The sequence below is a fragment of the Penicillium maclennaniae genome (assembly GCF_028827695.1).
Source record: "Penicillium maclennaniae strain IBT 15551 chromosome Unknown utg000007l:1.0-4884863.0:1.0-4888362.0, whole genome shotgun sequence".
NCBI classification, from domain to species: Eukaryota; Fungi; Ascomycota; class Eurotiomycetes; order Eurotiales; family Aspergillaceae; genus Penicillium; species Penicillium maclennaniae.
In genome coordinates this window covers 2,485,951-2,512,437 of record NW_026623219.1, presented here as the reverse complement: position 1 = coordinate 2,512,437, position 26,487 = coordinate 2,485,951, and the positions used below count along the sequence as shown (strand labels likewise).

The window sequence follows — 26,487 nt, the reverse complement described above, 5'->3', positions numbered from 1 at the left end:
GACCATTTGCTGCGGCTAATAGTGAAAAATACATGACATATGATTAGCCTGAGACGATTGATGATACCATATAGGGTTATATGATATTTGCGTGAAGTTCATGTTGCTGGATCATTTGCTGATATTGTGATGTCTAGAAATATCATTAGTATGAACCAGTATCCCAGATAGCCAATGGGTCGGTGGATATTGAATAACATACCTCACACCATCTCATCGCGTTCCTAGGTACCGACTTGTCTTTCCATGGGTCCCTCTCGACTCGTCGTCCCTCAACAAGGTAGACTGGGGGATCGCTTCGTTGGCGTGGTCCGAGCTCGCCACTCCCATATAGGCGAATGAGAGCTTCAACATTCACTTGCTGGGCTTTGCCAAAATCAGTTTGCAGAAAAGCTTTGAGCTGCTCTACTCGCTCTGCGGGCTGGAGGATGTAGGGTACAGGGTGACCAAGAAACAAAGGTCGGTTTTATCACCGCCTTTTTCAGACGTTTACATACCGCCTTACGAAATTACTCTACGTGACGAAATCACTTTCTTCAATTCCTGCGTTAGCCAGAAATAAAGGGTATTAATACAAACTGAATACATTTGTTATTTACAAAACGCCGGCAGAATAATAGTGGAGACCGACCTTTGTTTCTTGGTCACCCTGTATCGGACACGCAGGACTGAACTGGGGCTGTGGATCTGGCATATTGAAGAGCGCTCGGGTTGGTGGAAATGGTTGGTGGAAATGGTTGGTGGAAAAGTTGGAAAATGTGGGATTTACAGTGACAAAGCAAAAGTCCTAGCACCCCTCGGGACCCACCCATCACACCGCCCGAGGCAAGGCTTTACCGCCTACCAAATTGCCCAGTAAGTCATAGTGTAACGCGGCCAAAGTAGTTGAAGCACATGTTAAAAATCTATCAAGGCACTTTGCTGGTTATAAGGGTAATTTTCGGCATGTTAGGTATACAAAAATGAATTCCTGGCTGATCTTGGATAGATATGTGAGGGCCTCAAGGCACTGAGGCCTAACAGGCTTACGTAAGGTGACCGGCTCAGTCACGTGAGCCTAATGTGCGTCTTAATGTGGTGTAAGAGCATAATGATTGCATAGCAGCCTTCTTGGTTCACGTTTCGATTACTGAGCTCTTAGAGTGGTCATAACAGTTTTAACCTGTATGAGAAAAAAGTGGCAAGAGGTGAGCACTACCACGGAAAGGGAAAGCCAAGAAATGGCAGAGGAATTCTAGTACAGAGGCATGTTCCTTGCGCACCATGGAAAGCCATGCATCCCCTGCAAATAACTTCTAGCTCTTGCGGGGCCATCTTTCGGGACGAAAGTCGCTTGCATCTTCACCGTACAAGCTTCAAAATTTAGGCATTGCTCAACATGCGGGGAACTTTCCCCGCACTTCCGCTCTATCCGACACATACCCGACTATGGCGTTTGTTCCCGGCCGTCCCCCGACCACAACGAAATAGTGTATCCGCGTCAACCCCGGACTCTACCAGACACAGAGCTGGTGATGGCCCCGTCACACTCACCCGAGAACGAGAATGCACAGCCAGCGTCCAAACGGCGCCGCGTTGCCGTAGCCTGCGATGCATGCCGCACGCGCAAGTCCCGCTGCGATGGCTCCCGTCCTCGATGTTCGCTTTGTATCGATCTGGGATTCGAGTGTATCTATACACCGCCGGTAACGGCGAATAACTTGATTGTGCAGAAGGATTATCTGTATGGGCTTGAAGAGCGGGTGAAGAAGCTTGAGGAATCGTTGGTGGCGGTTCGAGGAGATGTTGATGGGTTAGTTGCGAGGGAGAATGTGGGTGGTGTAGGTGGGAGGAACGAAGATCGGAGGGCATCAGTACCTGTTTTGGTTGGAACAGAAGATGAAGTGGATGCGATGGGGGCTGTCACGTTTGCTGATGAACAAGATTCGGGATTCTTCGGTATACTCAGTCGCCCTGTCCTTTCGGGGAACTTGCTAACTCTGACAAAGGCCCCTCGTCCAATATTGCTTTTTTGAGACATCTCTCACGCGCTGTGGGGCAGCAAGGATATCTTTTATCGCCTGGTGCTGCGGAAGGTGGCTTGGTGAGTGCGTCGCGGCCGCCTTCTCCATCGCGGAAAGCTGGCCTAGACAAGCGGGGCCAGGTCAACATCTTTGCTTTGCCTCCTCAGTCTGAGACATTGGCTCTGGTTCAGAGATACTTCTCCAACACTGGATTATTGTTTCCCTATATTGACCCGCCAGTTTTTTTGGAAACATACCATGAGATGGCCCGAGAAAACTTCACGAAAGTCCGAAAAACGTGGCTTGGCCTGTTGAATATGGTCCTGGCCATGTCTTCCATTACAGCAGTCCCTGGTGGAGCTAAAGCAGACACACGAATTGCGGAATCAGACGTTTTCTATCAGCGGGGTCTGGGCTTGTGTGGGAGTGAGATTCTTAGAGGCACAACTTTGGAAGTTGGTAAGACGCTCGCTCGGACTTTGGCTGCACACTGGTTGATGCTCACCTTTTAGTTCAATTCCTACTACTCATGGGGCAATACCTTCAGGGCACACAAAAGTCCGTTCAAGCATGGACGGTTCATGGGCTGGCTGTAAAGGCTGCCCTACAGCTTGGTCTACAGTCCAAGACCGCTTCCAAGTCATTCTCGCCCCTTGAACAAGAGACGAGAAAGCGCACTTGGTATGGATGTGTAGTATTAGACCGGTAAGAAGCCACAGGGGGCAGAAAGCGGTAATCAATTACTAACCTTTTGTAGAACCCTGAGCATGACCTTTGGGAGACCGGCCACCATACCTGACAACTACGTAAAACTTGAGCTTCCCATAAAGCGCGATTTTGAGAAGTCATCTACAATCGTAGATGATGAAACCTCGTCACTAAGTGTCGAATTCTTCAATTCGACCGTGTAAGTCAGCCTTACCTCACCCTTTATCTGTACTGACAACTCCGTCTAGAACGCTATACAAGCAGCTATGGAACGTTCTCGATCTACTGTACGGCCAAAATATCGGCTGTGACTCCCCACTGCCTGTCAGCGAGACCATGTCCCACATTTTCACTATGGAACAGCACCTGTTCTCGTGGGAACGATCACTACCTCAAAGTCTACAGCTTGTCTCAACAGCAGGCCTCGACGAAATCCCTCTACAGCAGTTGTCCTCTGACCCGCAATACTTCTCTTGGAAGTTTCGTGTGATTTTGACCCTTCGATACTTAAATCTCCGCGTCTTACTTCACAGACCAGTCCTAGTCAAATTCATCGCTGCTAGCAGGTCTCCTGATCGTGATTCGCAGGAGCTGAAACTCCTCCAGCAGATTGGCATGAATAGCATGAAGATATGCACCGACTCCGCAATGGAGATCATCGATATTGTTCATAAGATTATCACCGAGCCTGAAAGGAAGCAGAGCTTGCTTGGGGCATGGTGGTTCTCCTTGTACTATAGTGAGTCTCTCTGATACTACTGGATGCCGAAAAGCTAACAAAAACATGACCCAGCCTTCAACGCAGCCTTGGTCATAATTGGCGCTGTCTGGATCTACCGCGACGCCAGTCTCAGCGCCTCTCCAATGACAACACAAGCCAAGAAAGCCTCCCAGTATCCCAGCCGCGCTGCGACAGCGCTCTCAAAACTTGATAATGGAAACCGTCTGGTTGACAGATGTCGGTATTATCTGGAACAATTCAACCAGGTTCTAATCGATCCAGGTAAGCTTATTTTCGTTTCCTCTGTGAGAGAGAATGGCCGACTGATACTATCAGAAACCGACCACCCGACACCTACGTTTGCTCATATGCTGGAGCGTGGGTCACTGCCAGCCGGTGACTTCAGTCTCTCCCCATTCGGGATGGAACTTGGAGAATTCATGATGGATGATAATCTCGTCGCGATGATCGACAGACAAGCGCTGTTGTCCACTGATACAGACTCTACCTATCCAATTTGAGCACGTAAAATGATGTTCAGATGAATATCTAATAATGGAGAAGTAACTATTTTACTTGATTCAATTGCCCTATAAGTCAATTCAATAGACACCGTAATCAAAGCTCCATCTCCCTAGCCAAACTAGCCCGATGCGCAATCTTCGCCAACAACGGCGCCATCCCTGCATGATTACACTCAGGCTGAAACCTCTTCCCCAGCAAATCCTTCCTCTCTCCCTCTTCCCAAAACTAAACCCAGGCGTTCTCTCCACACAACTAAATTGCGCATCTGCGCCTCTCAGGCACATATCTCTTCACTCACACAGTCCCCTTTGCAAGCCGGAACCTCAAACCCACGCGTCCTCCTCGCCCAAAACTTCTCAAACAACCCCTCATCTTTCTCCATCGCCACGGTAAAATTATGCCAGAACGCAGGGGTCAGTTCCTCCTCCCCAGATACCGACACATCAAGCCTGCCCCCATAATCCTTCTTCGCAGAGTAATAAGGAACCCACTCCGGCTCACCCTCAAGACCAGTGATATTCGCGATATACTGCGTATAATCCAACACACCAAAGGTGACAGGATCGATCTCATAGACTCTGAATGAAGGCGGTCCCGACGTAGGTGTCATCGAAGGTGCAACGTACCCCATCGCAACAGCATTATCCCAGCTCCGGTGCTCATAATCAGAATACGATATCTGGAATTCGTCCGTATGTGTATGCCCGAAGAATAATCCCGCGATGGTAGCCTCGTATCGCTGCACTATCTGGTCGAAATAGTGTGAGTGGTCGCGGAAATGGTCGACATTTCCACTTGGAATGTGTGAGATCAGCCAGACGCGCTCGGAGGCGGCTTCGGCGGCGGAGAGTTCAGAGATCAGCCAGGCGAGCTGGTTGTCCGGGTCGAAGAGCATTGGTTCTTCGTAGGAGAAGAAGTTATACTTGTAGTAGAAGATGCTGTTATAGGAGATTATGCGCAGTTTGGTGTTTTTGTGAGTCGCTGAGTAGGAGCCGTATTTCTTTGCAGTGGATATGGCTTGGTTGTTGTCGGTCAGGGTTAGCCAGTGGGTAGTAAGGGCGTCGTAGGCCCACTGCGGGTTGTATGTGCTTGGGGTGTTGGTTGAGGGGAAGAGGTTCAGGGGCGCGGTGTCATGGTTTCCCAGGGCGGCGTAGACAAGGCCTAGATTTGATTCTATGGTGCTGAATGTTGCGTTGAAGTCGGAGAGGGCTTCGCTTTTGTCGACTAGCCACACGTCGTGGGCGACTACGTCGCCTGTGTAGATTGAGAAAGATGGATTGAGGGACGTGATGGCGTCCATCATGCTTTGTTGGAGGCGGTGCGGTGGATCGCATTTGGAGTTACCCCAGGATCCGCAGGGTGATGAAGTATTTCCGGGAGCGTCCTGCTCAGTGTAGGCTCGGCAGCAAATGGGTTTCGTGCAGTCGAAGTTGGAGCCGGTCTCGTAGGATAGGTCGACGTGGGTGTCGCTGAAGTGGACCACTTTGATCGGGGGCTTTCCGCTTGGTGGCGGTCGACTTATCGGTGGTTTTGCTGAAGGAAAGGGGAGTTTGTATGGTCGAACAGCTGGGAAGTCACAAAGCCCGACTAGACTGGCACAAAATGTTTTGGCTGTGTGAGAGCCCAACTTCAGGTTCTTGAGAGAGTAGTATACTGCAGGGCTTTCATTTGCAATGATACCGGAGCACACGTCAGAGTCTTCGGCCTGGTTACTAGATTAGCTCTCGAACGTGTAATTATAGGAGAAGGCTTACACCACTGATATCGCAAACTCCGGTTAGAACCTCCTCCAAAAAGGGTTCTCCAAAATCAGCAACTAGCTTGAGGCCACCAAGGAGAGCCTTATTTTCGATGAAAGCATTAGCCGAGATTGATAATTTCTCAGTCCTGAAGTTTACCTGGCAGCTACCACAGTCCACAGCCTCCTTGAAATCATCCCAGATTGTAGCTATCCAGCCATCAGCCGATTTGGCTTGTACACCAGTCAGGAAAGCCAAAGGGGCAAATGTTGCGAATACAATAGCCTGCTTCATCTTGCTTGGTTGGCACTGGTGGGACCTTGTATAGAAGTCTAAAGCAGAATTGTAGGGCGCTAATCCATTTCAATACAGACCACCTTCGCCTGTAGTAAATTGAATTGGAGCATAGCATGGCTTATATGCCTCCAATCAACCGAGGATAGCAAATGCCCAGATTCACAGGTGATCATCCAATTTGGCTTGAAAGCGGAGACGCTCCTGCAGCTAGTTCTTCAGGAATAAGCGAGGCAACCATCAGGCCTATCGCACACAGGCATTGGCTGCGTTTAGCATTCGTACACCGACGGGAGCCCGGGCACGTCGATCAGCAGAAAAAGTCTCAAGAGCTATGTCTCTATAAAACATAGAGACCGCAGAGTTCGGATCAGGAACGGAATTTATTGCAGGCCGATCGGGCGAGCAAGAGGGGAATCGCAAGTGCATACTCGAATGAGGGCTGATGCCAAGCAGCTAGCGGGTTGGCACCTGTAACGCTGCACGGTGTAGTCCATCACCAAGTGTTTCTCGGAGTCAATTCATCGGCCGTGGGGGTAAATTTATGGATTCGCATGGGAAAAGGGGCAGATGGACTGATTGATAAGGAGCAATTCAGGGGGTAGTTTCACCAGGAGCCTCATCATAATATCATTGGGTGTGAGGTGCCCAAGCTAACATGCCAAGCTCATAGCCTGCATGATCAGATTATATGTGGAGATGTCAGATCGCAGATCCCAGAGCTTTGGGGTACAAAGTAGGCTAATCGAGAAACATTGGACGGTATTCGGGTTAAGTGTGGGTTGGATTGGACTACAATTTCCGCAGAATTTTAGATTCAAGTGGCAGATCTTCAAGCTATTACGGTGGTCGTCCTAGCTAGTTCATGGGTACTTGTAATTAGGGAATTCGTCGGTCGTCTAGAGCTTCTCACGAAACCAGGAAGGGGGAAATTTAAATTACCTAGTCTGTTCGCTTCCCCGGTCGCTAGGAGACGGTCATCTCAATCCAGAGCGATAGAGCCACCGTTTCCTTCGGAGCTACGTAAACCTTCCTAGATTTCGCGCAGTTCGGGTGACGGAACTTCTAGGAAGCCACCGAAGTTTCAACGACCTGAAAGCATCTCTGTTGTTCAGAGTCGAGTCCCGATTCCTGGTCTTAGGAGAAGAGTCAATTTAGTGGACCGATGAGGAGGTGGCGCCAGCCTTCGTATGGGGCCCCGTCGTCATTGGCGTCCGAGTCGGCGTCCGAGGTGGCCCGAGTGGATATCGTGAGAATTTTCAACTCGGGCTTCGAGGGGTAGAATAGGGTTAGGTGAGGGAAGATAAGGGGTAGTGGTAAAGGGAGTAGACCGGACACAAACATGGACTCCCTCACAATACGAATCAAAACAAGAGGGGAACAATAGCGGTGAATGGAGACCCAGAGTTCAGCGAAAACGGTCTTTTCCGATCGCGGGGGCCAATGACACACACGATCAGGACCATCTCCATACGAACTCGCCTCATGGTCCTTCCCGCACGATCCTCATTCGGTTTCTGGCCTCAATCTCCGTGTCGACCCAGTCAAGGTCACCTTTACCTCACTTGATCTCTATGACCTCGAAAGCCCGACCGTTTCCCCGGATTCGGTAGCTCAACGGTTCTCTTTCTCCCCGCAAAGCACACAAGACCATGGAGCTTTGCGACCCACGCACGACTCCCCCTCCGTGATGCAGTGACCTGCCCTTCCCATTGTTTTCTCATCACGACACGCAAGACCTACGAACCGAGCTGCTCGCCGCGGCGGTGCGCCCGGTCACGATGCAGACTCGTCAACCGGCCACGCTCGGGGTCTCAATTACCTTCTTCGTCATCGCCAGTGTCTTCGTCGCCTTGCGGTTCGTCTCGCGCATATTTGTCGTCCGCAAAGTAGGGTTACACGACTGGTTGATGCTGGTCGCCTGGGTATGTAGGGTCTTTTTGACCCTGGTCCCTGCATGTGATCAGAATTGGACGGCGCGACGCGCCCCAAAATGACTACAATTGCGACTGCCAGGTCCATTACCATTCGGATCAATTGCTAATACACTCCCAGGTCATTGATTTCGGCTTTTCGTTCTCGCTCTTTTACGCGACTAAATATGGACTCGGTCTCCATGCGCAAGACATCCTGCCCGAGAACGAGAACGGCCTTAACAAGGCCAACTATGCCTTCACCGTGCTCTACGTGAGTCTTTGCCTGGGCTTTCTTTTGTCGCATACTGATCAGCTTAGAACCCGGCATTGATGGCCGTCAAGACCTCCATCCTAGTCTTCTACTTGACCTTGACGCGCAATCAAAAGGTCTTTCAATGGGCCAATTATGTCACCTTGTTTGTGGTCAATGCGGCAGGCTTTGCCTTGACCATGATCAATGTCTTTCAATGTCATCCTGTCTCAGCGGCATTTGATTCAACGGTCCCTGCCTCGGCGAAATGCATCGACATCGTCACGCTCTACCTCTCCTCGTCCCCGGTCAACATCATTACCGACTTGGCAATCCTCTTTCTCCCGATACCAATCCTGACGCAAATGCGTCTCCCCTATAAGCAGAAATGGATTCTTGTTATCACGTTCAGCTTCGGTTTCTTCGTGGCTGTCGTCGATGTGATTCGAATCGCTTTCCTCCAACGGGCCGCGACCTCTCGCTCATTGGCTCTCAAGACGATTCACATTCAAAACATCGGGACTGCGGATTTCAGCTGGTACGCATCGCTGTCATTTATGTGGTCAGTTGTTGAAGTCAACATCTCCATCATCTGTGGATGCGTCCCAAGTCTCAAACCTCTAGTCGCTCGCCTTGTGCCCAAGTTGATCAGAGACACCAACGGCACTCAGACCAGCCCACCGAACAACTATGCAACAGGTGATAGCCCGGTCGCTTTGCCTCCAGCGACTGCCATTCCTGGTGGCCCATCTGCCTCTTCATCCCCAGCAGACAGCAATGGAAGCAAACCTTCTCAGGCTGGGGGTGAAAGCACAACCCAGCAGCAAGAATCGAATGCACCTATCAGTATGATAGATTTTTTGAGCTATCCGCAGTCAGGCCCTTCCGATCCCGAGGCCTATACCACTGCTACATCCAGCTATCCTGCCGAAGTCAGGTTCTTCGACTTTGTCAACATGAAGAAACCGGAAAGTATGCTCAAGCTGAACAACAAAGAGTCCATTGCGCCCATTGCATTGACTTCTCTTCTATTCTTCCTCTGGGGCTTCGCATATGGCTTCCTTGATAGTCTCAACACACAATTCCAGACGATTGTCAAACTTGACTCATGGCATTCATTGGGTCTCCATGGAGCCTATTATGGTGGCTACGTGGTTGGTCCTCTGCTTGTTGGTAGGCCCGTGTTAAAGATCTGGGGATTTAAATCCACTTTTATCACTGGACTATGCATCTACGCCTGTGGAGCTCTAGTATTCTGGCCCTCTGCTGTCCTCACGTCCACTGCCGCATTCACAGTTTCGAACTTTATCGTGGGTTTCGGCCTTGCTGTTCTCGAGACGGCGGGTAATCCGTTCATCGCTCTCTGTGGGCCTCTTGAGAACTCCGAAATTCGACTCAACATCTCTCAAGGTGTACAAGCCATCGGGAGTGTCGTATCACCTCTACTTGCAAAGAAAATTCTTTTCAAAAATGTCACAGACGTCGCCTCGTTGGTGGACGTGCAGTGGACATATCTTGGCATCGCCCTCTTCGACGTGCTCTTAGCAGTCGTCTTCTGGTACTTGCCAATTCCCGAAGCCTCCGATGAAGACCTGGAAGAATTAGCCAATCGTCGTAGAGAAGATAACATGACCAAGGTACTTGGAATTCCTGTTGTCTGGCTGACCCTTGGTCTTGGTATCTGGTCACAGTTCTTCTACGTGGGCGGACAAGAAGTGCTTTCGGTCAGTCTCGAACGATTTGTCCAGAGTGTAAATGCACCAACTTCACTCCAGCCGTTCGACATTCTAACAATCGGCCACACCGTATTTGCCGTTGGCCGATTCATCGCCGCCTTCGCGCAGTGGTTCCTCAAACCTCGCTGGATTCTGATGGTCTCCTACATCGGCATGATCGTCTTCTCCGTCCTCTGCATGAAGACTACCGGCACGGCTGCAATTGTCATGGCAATGATGGTCTACCTCTTCGAAAGCGGCGTCTTCAGTATAATTTTCGCCATATCCCTGCGTGGAACCGCCCAACACACCAAAACTGCCGCAGCTCTCCTCACGGTCGCCATCAGCGGCGGCACATACTTCCCCTTCGCCGAATACGCCGCCTACCTCTCCCACGGTACCCCATGGTCATACTGCGTCCTGGTTGCCGTTTTCTCCGCCGGTGCGATTTTCCCTCTTTATCTCAATCTCGTCCCCGCTGCCAAGAAACAAGTCGATCCAGTGCCAAATGAGTACCTCCGTCGTCACCGTCACCGTCGCCGCCGCCGCCGCCACAGCAGCCATGTTCGCGCCGTCTGTCGTGAAAAGGACAACCCATCAACGGGCGGCGTCCTCTCCCGCCGCCGGAGTCTCGTCTTCAATCCAGACCTCATGCCCGATCTTCCTATGCCTGGTGAGACATGTCAAACTCCGACCCCGCAGTACCGAAGCTTCGGGAACATGACTTCCAGATCGAATTCGGATACAGGCTCATATTCGGAGTCTTCGCAGCATAAAGATTCGCCAGCTGAGTCGCCGAAATGATGACACCATGATCTTATAACTCTTTTTTTGACTTCTGTCATGCACATATCAACACAGTCGTCATACTTGTTCTCTTTGATGGCCCCGGGATACCCCACATTTTTTGACGGATCTTATCTTTCAGATCATGGTCTGATTGATACATTTTGCTGCATTCTTGGGTGGTCTCTTTTTTGCATATTAGCGTCGGTGTTTGGAGACTACAATTCGGCTTCTTTGGGAGGTTAATTTATTGCACATAGTTGCACGTAGTGTGTTTTAATTCCATGTATTCATTTCGACACTTCTGAAGGGGATCGACTGAATATGTAGATATTGTATAACACAAAGAGTGGTGAATCAAGACCATGTGGGAAGTAGGCTATGACACCGGGTTGAGACTGAGGAGTACTGCATAGCGGCTCACTGCTTTACACAAATGTGTTTCATCCAGCGCCAATTCTGCGTCTAGATCTGAAACTCATCCCCAATAAGATTCTGCGAAATTGTTGGGCTGCATGATTTTCTCCCATTGGGTGCCAACTTGGCGCTGTGCCCCAGCCTGAATAAGGCTGAGGCACGGGGGCTAAAGAGAGGCGAGCCCGCCCCTGAGATATAAGAAATGGACCGAAAATTTTGTTTAATTACACACGAGTCCAGTGGTGTTCTTATATTCTCTGTCCCATTGAAGTCATTGTATATCTCGTCATGGACTCAGATTCAGTCAGATCAGGCAAAAAGCGAGTGCCTCAGGATGAGGATGCAGTATCCTCTAGCTTGGAAGTCGATTCTCAATCACTCAAAAAACAGCATATTTCATCGAACGTTCCGGCCTGGGAGGCTCCAGTCTATGAGGCTCCGGCCTGGGATGAATCTTGGGTAACCGGGAAAGCACCGCTATCGTCTTCCAGTGGCGGTTATGGGCGCAGTATCATCGCAGAAGAAGCTCCGCTTTCTCCGTGGATTAGTGAAGGAAACATAATGCCAGCAAAGGTACCGAAGGATGACGGTGCTTTTATGAAGCACTTCTCGTCGGACGGTCAAAGTCCACTTTCTTTCGCTGCCTTGAAAGGGGACTTCAAGACGGTGAAGCTTTTGCTTGATGCAGGCGTGGTTGCAAATGAGGAAGAACGCTACATAATCAGTACTCTTCTCGCTCGGGCAGTTGACTATGGAGATTCCGAAGCCCCTTGGCTTCTCGCTGATGGCCGCTCTAACGTGAGCCTACGACTAAGGGTTGGCAGCTTCGGTAGTCCTCTTGCTCTGGCATGTGCGCTTTGGTCACCAGGAACTACAACAACGGTGGAAATCTTACTGGAGGCAGGAGCAGATATTGATATGCAATTGACATCAGGAGAATATGGTAGTGCTCTCGCTGCGGCATGTGCAGCAGGACGGTTGTCAAACGTGAAGCTTCTGCTTCGGAGAGGAGGAGACATCAACCTACAATTGAAGTCTGGAAGATATGCCGCATGGCAGTGCTCTGGCTGCGGCATGTGCAGATTGGTCTCCAAAGATGACAAAAAATTTCATCGAATTTCTACTGGAGGCAGGTGCAGATGTTGATATGCAACTGTTATCTGGGGAATTCGGCAGTGCCCTCGCTGCAGCATGTGCAGCAGGACGGTTGTCAAACGTGAAGCTTCTACTCCAGAGAGGAGCAGACATCAAGCTACAACTGAAGTCTGGAAGATATGGTAGCGCTCTGGCTGCGGCATGTTCAGCGGGGCAAGTTTCTGCAGTAGAGTTTCTACTTAAGAAAGGAGCACACGTTAATGCACAGTTGTCTTCTGGAATATATGGCAGTGCTCTGGCTGCGGCCTGTCTAAGTGTGTCACCGGGAAACACAGATGTTATAGATATTCTTATGGAAGCAGGTGCAGATATTGATCTGCAATTGACATCTGGGGAACATGGAAGTGCTCTCGCTGCAGCATGTGCCGCGCGATCGGGGTCTATGGTGAAGTACATGCTCGACAAAGGTGCCAATATCAATCTACAATTGACGTCCGGAAGATATGGCAGTGCCCTTGCCAATGCTCTTGCTAGGGAGAGATTGGATCACGTCGGTCTTTTGCTTTCCAGAGGAGCAGATGCTTCGCTTCCTCTCTTGATTGGAGAATTCGGGGATGCTATGGCACTTGCATTTGACTCGGAAAACCTTGATACCATCGAATTACTCTTGCAAGCAGGGGCTTCGATCGGCCCACTAGCAGAAGCGTTAATCAGACAACCGCCGCAGAGTGGCACGCATTTTGTCAAGAATTTCGAAGCAATGGGAATGAATTCCAACACATTCGAGGCAAGATATCTACGACAAACATTTCTATGGTACCCTCCAACTACGATGAGTGCTATCCAGGACAAAAGTACTTGGTTATTCGACTTTGGCGCGTTGATCAGGACAGAGTATACCGTGGAGTTCGACGCTCTCGGCCATTTGATTGAGAGATTCTATGGAGAAATGGGCTTGAGGGTCCTACAAGGACTCGTTCATGCAATATCACATCATGGGCAGTATAGTAAGTTGCTGGGAGTGCATCTTCGGGCAGTACTAAATTTGTTCTTCTACAGTCGATGGATACATGAGGCTCAAGGTCTCGCCAATGAATCTTGAAGAGAAAATGCTTGATTCGAAGTCACTCTTAGTGTCTTTAGAGACAACTAGCTGCACCCCAGAGATCCCAGAAGCTATGCTACTCATATGTCGCGTGATCAGAGCTCCGTCACCAGGTCTGGTATGTATTTCGACATCCGAACTGCATGGCGAAATGGTAATGCTCGACGAATTGCTTCCTGTTCCAAGCGCTTCCGAAATCAACAATTGCTGGTATGGCCTCTTTGACTCGGCAGTGATTGGTATACAGCGAGACATTGATCAGGAAAAGCCCTGTCGCGGTTTGGTGCTTGATTTCAAGAACCTGCTGGGCCTTTCGGCTGTAGAATACCCACTATCGGTCGAGTCTGGAACCATCCTGATGGGCTATTCAACGGCACTCATACCAATCTGCGAGACCGAAGACGGAATGATACTTTGGCATTTGGAGATCGCTGAAGACGACTTTCAACTAAAAGTCGCTGATCTCGAAGCAACCAGGCATGACTGGCTACAGACCAAGTCTCTCGACTACTTGCAGTCAAAGAAAGCGTTACTAGGCTGGTGCTCTAAGGCGCACATCCTTCTCGGAACAGATCGCTTGGCTCCTGAAGTAACCTGGTCTGCTGCCCGCAACAAACCCATCACTTGGAACTGGAAAGGGGCAAATCTACAAGCGACGTTTCAAACAGCTTCACCTGTACAGATAGGCCTTCCAGCCGGAGGTTCATTCGAACGAATGTCTAATCGACTACGGTTCGATCCGTCCGCGATGTACCTGAAGTGTCTGCGAAGCAGCGTCTTTGAGCAAGTCATTGTGTATGATGTTGGCGCGAAGCGAGCTTGGCTGGTGCCATTGCTCTCCGTCTTGCACCATATGCTGTTGGTCTATGTGCATTCCATGGAAGAGGAATCCTTACTGTCAATTATGCCAGTGGCCAATTGCCTATCCGATGGTTCCCTGAATTCGCTGAAGGCTCTGCAGGACAAAGGCGACATGGTCATTGAGGGTTCAGGAAGCCACACGCTTACAATTGCCCAACTGATAATGAAATTTTCAGTCAACATGTCCAGATTGTCCCCGCAAAAGCCCAAGCGATCCACTATATATGGGTACGAGTTTATGGACATCGTGATGGACTCGACTCGATCTGAGCTCAAGAAGGAAGCCCTGGAAAAAGGCGGATTGACTTGGTTGTCTCTCCTGGGTGAAGTCAACTGTCTGTTCTGTTCCGGTATGGGGGAGGCAATCGTTGGTGATCGAGCTCTCGACATTTCCTCAGCCTGCAACAGACTACCAAAGGGTAATGATTTCTTGGCTGCATCCATGCAGAGCGTAGAGATTATGTCTAAGAGACACGGTGGCAGCCATCAAATGGACTTCCGTCGACTATCTCAGAAGCACTCCTGGCAGTTGACTGGATCTCCTTTCAAGAAGTGCGCCCATGCTAATGATGCTGTTTCCTGCTGGCAATGCCCCGAGTTTCTACAGGAGATACAGAACCGTCAATGTTCCAGTCAAGTCAATGACCAGATCATTGACAACTGTGCTCATGGCGCCCTTGTTTTCGGCTCTCTCGTGCATTCGAGAGCAATGAAGCAAGCCTCAGGACCGCTGGCTATCTTGCCAAGGAATTAAGTATATGGGGTCTCTCCTTGACTCACCATCTCAAATATTTGATGTGTGACTAGCATTTCCCGGTGTATAGCTCGACAGATTCTTCAGCATTCTCTTTACCTCGGCAAAAGTAGAATGTCCATCACCTCACACTATACCAAGCAGTGACTACTACCTAAATAGGAAGTGTTCAACGCATGTCCCGAACAAACCCCCACCAACCCACCCAATCTTTCTGGCACCGTAAATTAATCCCCTAAAGGCACCCGCCACCGCACGTCACCAAATACAGTCCCTGCGGAACCCTGCTGGCGACAAAAGCCAAGCAAAAAACCCACCTAGGGCTATTGTCGATTCCCGAACCAAGTCCAGGACTGTGACAGACGGTGATTGAATGGAGTTGATGGAGACTTGACCCAAGATTCCAGCCGTGTTCCGTGAGGAGTGCGGTCCACGATTTCACGATCCACTGAGGGGGTGAAAACAGTCTGTATTGTCTCTTGTTTTGCCGGCAAACGGCGTACCATGAAAGAAAGACCGTAGATCCGCGGAGGGGGCTGGGATCGAGATCACAGTGATATTGTTTGACAGAAAGGGCTCACGATCTATACTTCTATCGATGGAGAGGACACCGCTGCACGACCGTGCGCTGGCGATTGAGTGGCGAACTAGGACTGCAAGTCACGAGTTCCACTGATAGACGGTCGCAAGTTTGAAGGAAGGGTCGAAATCTGGTACTCGGCTTGCGTTCATGTTTCAGAAGACTAAAGAGGAAGAATGCCGTGTCGGAGATAGGAGCAAGACTGCTGGAAATTTGGCTCATCTCCGACCATTCAGGAGGCGAAAGGTGCTTTCATAGACAAGGGAATGATTTAGGGAAATAGGATTCCGAGCGGTCCCCATCAACCGTAGCCAGAATCCTTGAGCCCCGTATGTAACGAAAGGATTTCGTACGCATCTTGTAACGAGATCGGAGATTTTTCTGACTCCAAGGTCCAATTGGCATGGGTTTCCGCGTAACTCAATTGTGCTGTGCAGGGGTTAGCGCCATGCTAAGACGAGCTACGAGCCCGCCAGGGCCCCATTTCAGCCACGCCACAGAAGATGCGCGGCATGGACTTTGAATGCAATCCCTTTTTTTTTTTTCTGACGCCTTATTTCTTAATCAGCCCCGATTGGCGGGGTGTTATGCACTCTGTGTCCATGTCTAGATGATCTGGGCCTAGTGACTATGCTAGAGCCCTACATGATTTTTGGGGTCTGGGTTCCTGCATTGCTTTTGCCCCATCCCTCAAGTAGCGTCCTACCGAATCTAGTAGGTACCGAGGCGCTCTTCTCCGTCGTGGATAGTATTCGGATCCCCGCCAAGGGGGTCAGGTCGCACAATTCAGGGTCAACTCCGTTACACGGACCAGAGATTGGGCGATGCTGGCACGAATCGTAGGTTCCGTGACCCAGAGCCACTGAACCACCGATAGGTCTGTAACGAAGGCAAATAACACGAGAGCTCCACCTCTTCCAGGGGACGGACATCTGCGGTCGAGGCTGGGATTGGATCTGGGGGTGTCCACAGTGGAAAACCGCAAACTAGTGGGGTTGAGGACGAGAGTTCAAAAAAGGAAAAAGAAAAAAAAAGAAACCTGCGAATCACCGATTTCCACATTCCCCTCTTGGGCTCAACGCTCCTGTCTGATCTAGTAATTAGAATGGTTCTCTTGCTGACAGTGGCAGTGATTTTCAAAAGATGCCCCTCTGCCTCCACCCCGGAGCCGATCTAGTCGCCTCCCCCGGCCGAAATGACGTCCGCGGATACATGCCTAAAGAATTCGTTTGCTTTTACACCAGAAAACATGGTCAGATTCCCCTGGTTATTCGTATAACCGAGTCTGATATATCTGGGGGCCGGATTTACAGCCGGGATACTGGATTTGGCTCTCGTGACCCCCCTTTCGGCCCGCTAGCGAAGCTTCATTGCCACTGCCGCTTGGAGCCGCCTTTTCCGAGCCCCTTGAGATTTCTTATGTCGTTGAGCACGGAGATAAATGCATGCGCAGGTAGGCTTTTTATTCTGCTTTTTTTTGGCTCTGTTTTCTGCAAAGGCTTGAGAGCATAGGTAGTATGTATCCATCGAAAATCTAATTTTGGGAGCGGCGCAATTAGTTCCCTCTGTATTGCTGATACCCGTTGGGCAGTAGCGGGTAACGCTCGCCAATTTCCGGCTCGGGGCCATAATGAAATTCCTCGTGCAATGTTGTATAGGACATGTGCCCGGGACTGCTGGAAATAGAAAAACACGATCGCTAGACAGACCAATGGGGATGGAAGACCCAGTAGATGCCACTCGCTGTGGATGTCCAGAATAAGAAGTAAAAATGGGAATGATGAAGATGTCATAGAAGAGAAGATAAGGGTGATTTTTCACCCGCGTGTGCTTCGAGGTCGCGAATTCTGCGAAGACGAGTCGTGGAGATGATCTGGTGCCCGCGGTCCGACCATCCAGTCTTCCATGGCGAGCCATTCGCTCCAGCTTCGCTCGGCAGCTTCGATCTCGGCATCCAAGGGTCCTTGAAGCGGGCGTAGGAATGGGATCGTTTCCAGTGGGGACATGTCGTATTCTTTCTTCGCATCTGCCCAGCCTCCGCCCTTGGCGGCAAAGAGGTAGTTGCGACGTTCCTGCTCATGCAATGGTCCCACGCCGGTGCCCCAGTCATCTCCAAAAAAGCCGTGCAGAACCCCTGGAAAATCCATTCCTGTTGCGACTAGTCGACGGATATAAGGAATCAATGAGACAAACGGTGCTCCAGCTGGTGTTGGGCCGGAGGATGACGATGATGGACTGGAGACTGGGTTCGAGTTGAAGGTCGGGTTGGGTTGTCGCTGAAAGGGTAATCGGATGTTCAAGAATGCGGAAAGTGCCTGTACGGGAACGCTGTGTTGTGCGTGGTCCAAGAAGTATCGCTGGCAGCTCTGATAGAGCGGATACCATTCGAAGATGTCGAAATTGTCCTCTGTTCTTCCGGGCGAGGCACCGGCCAAGCCGATCATGGCGGCCGGATCGAATTGCTGTGAGTTCATGCGGATCGGTGACGAAGACGGTCGTTTAGAGGGCTCTACTGGTTGTCTGTTCGTTGGATGGTCTTAGTCTGACATTCACTTCCATTGCCACCGGGTTCGCTGGCTGCGCCTCGTTTCTGCTGGGGTGTTATTAGGCGGGGTTGGATCCGCTTTCCCCAACAGTCGTCTGGCAGCCCAAGCAACAAATGCACAAAATCAGAGGACGTGGGGGAATTGATACTTCGAGAAAAGACCCCTACCCCGGCGCACGAGGACTGACACTCTGCGCCGAGAGGAAGGGAAGGTAGGGGAAGGCGTGGGTGTAGAGCGAAACAGGTCTCTGATGGCCCCGAGTCCTCGGCCAGATTGGGGCTCGTTCATGGACATGGGCTATCAGGGATATCAGGAGAGGGCCATCTAAGGAGACCAGCCACTCATGACAACCTTCTTTTCGCGGGGGCCAAGGAGGTAATGGGAGGTATAGGTAGGGTAAGGTAGAAACACAGGCAAGCGGGGATTATGAAAAAGAACGGCGGACATACATGGTCAGGAGAAAAAAAAAAAAAGGCGAAGGTCCCAATCTTTGAACGAAAGGAAGGAGAGATGAAATGATGTCAAAAGAAAATCGAAACTCTATTCTGGAACGTTCATAGAAAAAGAGGAAGGGGAAAAGAAATCGTGCGGAGAGTGGATTCCAAGTATACGGAGTATTTTTGGTTTTGAATCGGATCCATCAGAACGGGTCTATCCGGTCAGGCCAATCACTGGTACCAGGCCCATCCTTCAGATCTGCTTGCCCACGGGTCACTGGTGGGGACTTGGATCGATCTAGACAGGAATTTCTTTGAAGTCGTGCGTAATTCTTGTTCTATGGTTGCCATAGGTCGGCCTGCGTCAAAAATAGACCCGTCCTCCGGAAGGGGGAACAAAAACCGCCATACTCTCTGTGCCAGCCCAGTGATTCGGCTAATCAGCACCCAGGCATTGATTTCCCTATACCTAGGTACACCTAATTAGTAAGGCTGTGTTCTTGGAAGTGACTCTGCATATTTGATTATATTAGCAAGAGATCTCGCTGGCCACTTTATCCATCCTATTGGCCCGCCAGTTCAAGACGGCGTCGATTTGAATAACTATCCTACCCACCCACTCCTCCTTTCTAAGCCCTTTTTGTTCCTTCCAAATCCTAGTGAAGCTACCGAGTGACTCCATTTTTATTCTAGTTTTATTTGAATTAAATTTTCCCCTCAGCATCTTGCCGGGATCAGGGTTAGTTAAAAAGGGGCTGCCCTTGAGCCGGGTTCTACTTGTTTTCGGGAAGACGATGCGTCAATCTAAGCCCGAGCCAGGACAGTTGCTGCAAGGTGTCTGGCCATGATTGGAATCTGTTGTCCACGAGGGGACACCTTTATTGTGTGACGATACCCTGAAGACGACTCATCAAATATCTCCACTCTCATATATTGACCATGTGCACTACTCGGCTTAACAAGAGCATATCCAAGACAGGAGAAGAATTGATTGTGCCCTACCCTGTGGCAGATCATTGGAAATCTAGCCATCGAACGTAGGTTCGCCCTTGCCACTCTGCCTGCACGTCAACCCCCTGAATCCGAAAAGGGAGAGGAGAGGCGACAATGGACGACCCTGGAGCGCGCGTCGCCCATTTCCTCAAGAGCCGATAGCTTGGTTTGCGATCGCGCGTGGCGCACCGAAAGGACCCGAACTCGACCGCAGGTGATCGAGCCTTGGGAACGGTCGATCCTCCACAGCTTTGATCAGGATGAGGTGCGCAAGCCCCCAATCAAAGCCAGCCGCATCTCACCCCCTTGGAAGACCCGCCATTCAGCACTCCTCAACATGGGAAGATCCCAGGGATTCCGACAGACAGTGGCGTCATTCGCACACGATCTCGAAGATCTCACTAAAGCCCAGGCGCCAAGCAGGGGCCACCCATCGAGCTATGGCGAGGTGAATCTTTTCCCCTTTGGCGGAGCCCATAAGCTTCGGCCCAATCACGGTGTCTCCCAAGTGAGAAAGTGACAGAGCTGATCGCGGCATCGTATAGCCTCGGTCAGTGATTACCTTTTGACACTCTAGGCTTCCCCTTTTCCAGAGTCGAGGTCGAGATGTGGTGGGTCCGTCACCTGCACGAAATACCATCAGGGGTTGACATCGCGCTTCGGATGGAACAATGTCGTGGACCCTTGCCCTCTCTAATCCCGGGCAATTTCGCCTTATTGACTCTCTCTCTCTCTCTCTCTCTCTACAAGTCTTGGATTCTCCTCGCCCGGAGAATTCCGAGTCAGATCTGCTCCTATTTCGATATGACAGATAGATCCCCGGGGGGGGGGAGTATTTGGCACTTTGCGATTGTTGCCATCGCAGTCAAGCAAGACGTGCATTTCTAACTCCGATATGGTGCAGCAGTCACGGTTCAGCTCAGCCTCCGACCGATCGCCCTTAGATCGATGTTCTACCAAAAACAGTACGTCGTTCCGGCGCTACTGCACGCGTTGCGTCGAGTTTCCATCATAGAAAACAGAGTTCACGATGGCGATACGCTCTGCACAGATTCTGCGGCCCATGTTCCAGGATATGCAAGAGAACTATTTGGAGTTTTGGGGGGGCAGATCACTTGGCGCCAGAAGCGCATGGTCTAATCCTGTTTCTGCAATGTCCATTAAGTATCCCGTATAGCGTTCAAATGGGCCCCAGTATAAATCTAGTCTTCGGCACTTGCATGTCTTGAATGTCAGCACCTGAGTGGTAAAACCAGAATGGCGCGAATTAGCTGCACTGATCAACGAGCTAATGTACTTGGACCTGGTCCCTGCGCTACTCTTAGATCATTCTTTCACTAGCGGCAAAAGGTCACGCTCTGCTGTGTTGCTGCCCAATGGCCAATATCATGAGAATTTCACCGGTCGCTCTCTAAATTAGACCCTCGTGCTAAGTGGAACATACCTCAAGATGACAACGCATACCGCTACACAGCTATCAGCCTTCGTTTTCCACGTCAGCCACATGGTTATAAGACTCGAAACTACCAAGCCCACCAGGGACCACATGGGTAGATCTAGTATTCGCCGATCCATGTTGATCTTTGAATCCCGTCACGCCACCACAACCACGGCAGTCATAAACGATCATGACAAGCATCGGGTACCACTTTCTACCACTACCGCGTGAACCTTACCGCTGAAACTCCTCGCTAAGAGCATTCGGCATCCCCACCTGGCATTATTGCCAATTATTTAATTACCTATCAGCGCTCATCCTCTCACCCGTCAAATGTGATCTGTCAACTCCCGTCACCGCTATCATCAACTCCTCGCACTGCACTGCAAAGTCACTGCACTGTCCTCGCTTAGCGGAGTCGCGTGCATGTATTGCGAACAGACAGATCGCTCCACACCGATCGGATTTACATTTCCTGCCTCGGCTAACCTCGATCCAGTTCATTTCCCAGTGAAAGTCAGATACTCCCTTGGCAGGATCCCAGTGATAATTCACTCGATCCGGCAAGATGCAATCTACCAAGCCCGCGCTACCTGACTCAAGGAGGGGAAAACAACTAGTTGACAATCTCGGCCGTAAAGTAGTAGTAGTAGCTGGAGCGAGAGCGAGATGTGCAGATCTCGAGTAAAGCGATGTGTCATGCCAGTCGGTCGGACCCTCTTGCAGGGTTTGACCTGATAGGAAAACTGCAAATGCTGTTGTTCCTACCGGATGGCGAGGTTGGGGGTTCAGGGTCGCGGAGACCGCCGATACCCTCAGGGGACTTGGCACGGCCACTGGCTAGCCACTGTGGCTTGGCGGGATTATAGCGGGATGGGTGTGCACTGTATGCAATGGAATTTTGTTGATTTTTACTATTTTTGAACATTTATATTTGATTATTCATTAAGAATTGTGCTGGGTCTGGGGTACATAGATGGTGCGGGCGCTGGAGTTGGCTGATTCGTGGTTGTGGGGTTTGGATGTGAATGTTTCCGTGAGCGACTGATGCAGTCTGTGCGGTCTTTGCGGTGTGGTGTGTGGCTGCAACGCTCTTGCTCAAGTATTGAGCTATGAAGATCTGGGTATACACATGCGATTTGTGAGGTAAGGTGTCATTCATACAAATAAGGAAATTTCATTTTGGGGCCGACTCCGGCATTCATCGTACAGAAGTCCCAGATCTTAGTCAAGTTTGATGGGACTTAATAATGAGTGTGACACATAGGTCGAGGAAAGGTCACGTGTGGTGAGCTAGTCCCGAAGGGGACATGAGGGGGGAAATTGTTTCGTAGTTGTTCTCTTTCTTTTCTTAGTTTAGAGCTTTTCTGAATAGCACACGAATTTTCCCGTACTGGCCTGTGACAGTGAGGTCTAATTGAAGGAATTCCAAACGAGATAAAAGCAAGTGATCTTATTGCTTGAGATCAAGTCTCTACTGACATCAATTGACAAGACTGTGCATGTGCATGTGCCTCACACAGAGACTACCATTCATTCTAGGCTACGCGACGATCACTCTATATTGAGTAAACTCACCCCACATCTTGCAGGCCAGCACGAATCGCCGACTCGAAGATTGATAAGATGGTTCCCCATGCCAATGCATGCACAATGCACAGACTAAAAGATCCTAGGCACTAGCTGTTTCATCCAGCAAGAGCTCGAAGCTTAAACGTGTCGGATGTACTTCGGGGGAATTTGAATTCTACCATGTAAAGAGCCCCACCATGCTAGCATTGTTTTAGGCTAAAACTCAGATTAGAAACACGATGCATACCTCCGTTTTTCGGATGTATGTGTCTAAAAGCGTTGTGGAATGTAAGTTGACACATGCACACACCGGTGAAGTGACTCGCTCCCGCAAAACGATCTCAAGCATCAGATAATGGAATACAAGCAGTACATAATGCCCACTGAGCATTTCCGACTCTTCGTACGTCGAAGAAAGTCACTAAAAGCCTATCGTCTGAATTTCGGTCCTTGTTCCGGCTCCCATTGATGGGGGTAAAACGGCTAAATGGAAACATTCAAAGCGCATGATGAGGCAGATCGGTGGCTCGCGGACGGAAAGATTGGATGCCGCTGCCACCAATCATCAGGGAGTTCATGATGGGCTAATGGCGTGTTTCCCCAGGGTACGGAGTACATATGCTCCATGCACTGGGCCGTTGCCGACGATCGGGCCACTCCAGCAAATAGAGTTGGGCTAGAGCTTGGCACCAGACGACAGGGCCGTGGCTGAACTCGTGGGCAGAGCCCGTGAGAGTAGTTTTGAATCATATTGGTTCCATTAGGTAGGAAGCCGTGGCTTGCTTGAATCAGGAGTTAGATCTGGTACTAAGGTTCAGACAGCGATATCATGCGGTAATTGGTAGAAGCAACAATATGATATTATGTAGAAAGCTATGTACGCATTGTTTCTCCGGACTGTATAACCCCGAAATCAACCCCTCGCCCCCCCCCCGCCATCTTTCCCAAAAGCCCCGCGTCGGGGGAGATACTGATGTGCCGGGAGTGAAGAACCGGTGTACCTTTTGGGGAGAAACGGATGTTCGGCCGTGCATGGAATTGGGGGTGGATGGAGGGGAAGAGACTGATAAAGATGTTGACCAGTGTAGAGCATTCCTGTGAGTCAAACGGATTGAAAAATGAATCTCAGCGATCAGATAAGGTGGTGGGGCCTTGCCTACTTCGGACTAGCCTGGTACCGTTTGCGGCATGGCACGTGATCACTTTCCCATTTTCCCGAAGCCATTGCCGAAGCAGGAAGCTGGTGGCGGGTTCCTCTATGAATTTATTCAGCAAGGAACGATCGATGCTTCAGAGGGAACAGGAAGAGATTTTATGTTGATGCATCGTGTATGAGGCATAACCTCGCCTACGTTATGCTATGCACTCAACTCTAGGTTACATTAGCTCCATGCTGTACAGTACAGGCATCGGAGAGGACCGATCCGATGGGTCAACGACTCCTGGGCAGGAACGAAATTAAGACGGAACGAGCAGGATGCAGGATCCGAGAGCGGCAAATCTCCTGTCAGTCTCTTGCTTACTGTGATTGCCCGGGTGAAGGGTGAAGAAAGTAAAGTCGGGTGCCGCCACTAGATAAGCAATCTCTGACCTTAAAGGATAAGTAAAATTTACCGTGTGGGCCCCAAACTTCGGACTCTCTTCCCACGGAAACCATTGGGTTTCATGTTTCCAAACATTGGCCCTTCACCCTGTGCTACCGTCCCTACGTACCCTTGAGACCTTTGGGACGTGATCTTCTGTTCCCTTTTTTCCCCGTCCACGTTGTCCGGGCTCTCTCGTCCGACTCCGGCATCCTCCCCGCCCTCTTATATAACTATCCGACTCTCCCCTAGATTTTCTTCTTTCCCAACCCATCCTCTGCTTCTCAAGTCTGCCCAGCATTCTTGATTAATACATACCTTTATACCCTTAATACCTGCAGCAGAGTCAACATCTACAAAAAATGTCTAACCTTCCCTCCGAGCCCGAGTTCGAGCAGGCCTACAAGGGTATGTCTTTCGATTACCACCACTACTGCCGTTACCACTCTATTGCCCCCTCTTGCCCCTCGTGCCCTCGTGCCCCTCTACCCTTTCCGAAATGTCCTAAGTGACATTCACGGAACACTCCGTGTTCCGTGCCCTTCTCGGGTCTCTTCCGACTTAATCGTTTTCCCGGTCTCGGCAAGTGGTTCCTCGGCAAGTGTCCCAGCTAATCATATTCCAGAGCTTGCCTCTACTCTTGAGAACTCCACTCTGTTCCAGAAGAAGCCTGAGTACCGCAAGGCCCTCCAGGTTGTCTCCGTCCCCGAGCGCGTTGTTCAGTTCCGCGTTGTCTGGGAGGATGACAAGGGTGAGGTATGCTAAATTGCCCGTCACAAGAAATTTTTTTTTTGAGAATTCGCCGCTGACAACTTAAAAAAGGTCCAAATCAACCGTGGTTTCCGTGTTCAGTTCAACTCCGCCCTCGGCCCCTTCAAGGGTGGTCTCCGTTTCCACCCTTCCGTCAACCTGTCCATCCTGAAGTTCCTCGGCTTCGAGCAGATCTTCAAGAATGCCCTGACCGGCCTTAACATGGGTGGTGGTAAGGGTGGCTCCGACTTCGACCCCAAGGGCAAGACCGATAACGAGATTCGCCGCTTCTGTGTTGCCTTCATGACCGAGCTGTGCAAGCACATCGGTCAGGACACTGACGTTCCCGCCGGTGACATCGGTGTTACCGGCCGTGAAATCGGCTTCCTCTTCGGCCAGTACAAGAAGATCCGTAACCAGTGGGAGGGTGTTCTCACCGGTAAGGGCGGCAGCTGGGGTGGCTCTCTCATCCGTCCCGAGGCCACCGGCTACGGTGTCGTCTACTACGTCGAGCACATGATTAAGTATGCCTCCGGTGGCAAGGAGTCCTTCGCTGGCAAGCGCGTCGCCGTCTCTGGCTCCGGCAACGTCGCTCAGTACGCTGCCCTCAAGGTCATCGAGCTCGGTGGCTCCGTTGTTTCTCTGTCCGACTCTCAGGGTGCCCTCATCCTCAACGGTGAGGAGGGCTCTTTCACCCCCGAGGAGATCAACGCTATCGCCGCCATCAAGGTCGAGCGTAAGCAGATCTCCGAGCTCGCTACTGTCACTGCTTTCAGCTCCAAGTTCAAGTACATTCCCGGTGCCCGCCCCTGGACCAACATTGTCGGCCGTGTCGACGTTGCTCTCCCTCCGCTACCCAGAACGAGGTTTCCGGCGACGAGGCCAAGGCTCTGATTGCTGCGGGCTGCAAGTTCATCGCCGAGGGCTCCAACATGGGCTGCACCCAGGAGGCTATCGATGTCTTCGAGGCCCACCGTGAGGCTAACGGTGCCAATGCCATCTGGTACGCTCCCGGCAAGGCCGCCAACGCCGGTGGTGTCGCTGTTTCCGGTCTGGAGATGGCTCAGAACTCTGCTCGCGTCTCCTGGACTGCTGAGGAGGTTGACAGCCGCCTCAAGGGCATCATGGAGGACTGCTTCAAGAACGGTCTCAGCACCGCTCAGGAGTACCTCACCCCTGCTGAGGGTGTTTTGCCTTCCCTCGTTGCTGGCTCCAACATTGCTGGCTTCACCAAGGTCGCTGAGGCCATGAAGCACCACGGTGACTGGTGGTAAATCATCAGTCATCCGAAAAAGTTGACTGATTTCTTTGCTGTCTCCCATGGAGTAGCCTTGGCATTTTCTTTGTTAATAGCTTTTTTGTTGAGCGGTTATAGAGGCGCTGGATTCCCTTTGCATTCGATGATGATATTCCCTTTTGATGAGCATCATTACGTTGGGGTCGTCATGATGATAACGAAATTGAATGAATTATTCCAAAAAAAAAAAAACTCCTTTTCTAGTAAATCAACTTGAGTACAATTGAGGTCACAATTGAGGTATTCGACTTTTTCAAGATAGACTAAGATGCCACTGCGAGTCCTGCAGGACCTTGGGGCCCACTTATGCATAGAGTCGAATCTTTAGCTTCATTTTTTTTTGGTGACCTCGGGACTTCATCCAGTTGACATATATGTTTTTTTTAGCCCGTCGTGATTGCT

General features: G+C 50.6%; 7 protein-coding genes across 7 annotated transcripts; 5 read left to right on the top strand and 2 right to left on the bottom strand.

Moving 5' to 3' along the window:
• Positions 1–1,514: 1,514 nt before the first annotated feature.
• Positions 1,515–3,953, top strand: N7477_008155 (putative C6 transcription factor; the record flags this gene model as incomplete). The annotated part of the gene is made up of 7 exons (XM_056969818.1): positions 1,515–1,938; positions 1,989–2,462; positions 2,516–2,708; positions 2,761–2,910; positions 2,960–3,450; positions 3,505–3,714; positions 3,769–3,953. The coding sequence occupies 7 exons, from the start codon at positions 1,515–1,517 to the stop codon at positions 3,951–3,953; spliced, it is 2,127 nt and encodes a 708-aa protein (XP_056819850.1).
• Positions 3,954–4,050: 97 nt separating this feature from the next.
• Positions 4,051–5,990, bottom strand: N7477_008154 (PPN1 endopolyphosphatase family protein; the record flags this gene model as incomplete). Its single annotated transcript, XM_056969817.1, has 3 exons — positions 4,051–4,182; positions 4,256–5,662; positions 5,712–5,990. The coding sequence occupies 3 exons, from the start codon at positions 5,988–5,990 to the stop codon at positions 4,051–4,053; spliced, it is 1,818 nt and encodes a 605-aa protein (XP_056819849.1).
• A 1,781-nt stretch (positions 5,991–7,771) lies between these two features.
• N7477_008153 (putative MFS monosaccharide transporter) lies at positions 7,772–10,675 on the top strand (the record flags this gene model as incomplete). The annotated part of the gene is made up of 3 exons (XM_056969816.1): positions 7,772–7,915; positions 8,046–8,177; positions 8,225–10,675. 3 exons carry the CDS (start codon positions 7,772–7,774, stop codon positions 10,673–10,675), a joined length of 2,727 nt encoding a protein of 908 aa, XP_056819848.1.
• A 687-nt stretch (positions 10,676–11,362) lies between these two features.
• On the top strand, positions 11,363–13,271 carry N7477_008152 (ankyrin repeat domain-containing protein; the record flags this gene model as incomplete). The annotated part of the gene is made up of 2 exons (XM_056969815.1): positions 11,363–12,054; positions 12,110–13,271. 2 exons carry the CDS (start codon positions 11,363–11,365, stop codon positions 13,269–13,271), a joined length of 1,854 nt encoding a protein of 617 aa, XP_056819847.1.
• A 160-nt stretch (positions 13,272–13,431) lies between these two features.
• On the top strand, positions 13,432–14,889 carry N7477_008151 (uncharacterized protein; the record flags this gene model as incomplete). The annotated part of the gene is made up of 1 exon (XM_056969814.1): positions 13,432–14,889. The coding sequence occupies one exon, from the start codon at positions 13,432–13,434 to the stop codon at positions 14,887–14,889; it is 1,458 nt and encodes a 485-aa protein (XP_056819846.1).
• Positions 14,890–17,286: 2,397 nt separating this feature from the next.
• Positions 17,287–17,943, bottom strand: N7477_008150 (uncharacterized protein; the record flags this gene model as incomplete). Its single annotated transcript, XM_056969813.1, has 1 exon — positions 17,287–17,943. The coding sequence occupies one exon, from the start codon at positions 17,941–17,943 to the stop codon at positions 17,287–17,289; it is 657 nt and encodes a 218-aa protein (XP_056819845.1).
• Positions 17,944–24,400: 6,457 nt separating this feature from the next.
• Positions 24,401–26,062, top strand: N7477_008149 (uncharacterized protein; the record flags this gene model as incomplete). The annotated part of the gene is made up of 4 exons (XM_056969812.1): positions 24,401–24,446; positions 24,664–24,794; positions 24,861–25,625; positions 25,649–26,062. The coding sequence occupies 4 exons, from the start codon at positions 24,401–24,403 to the stop codon at positions 26,060–26,062; spliced, it is 1,356 nt and encodes a 451-aa protein (XP_056819844.1).
• Between the last annotated feature and the right edge of the window lie 425 nt (positions 26,063–26,487).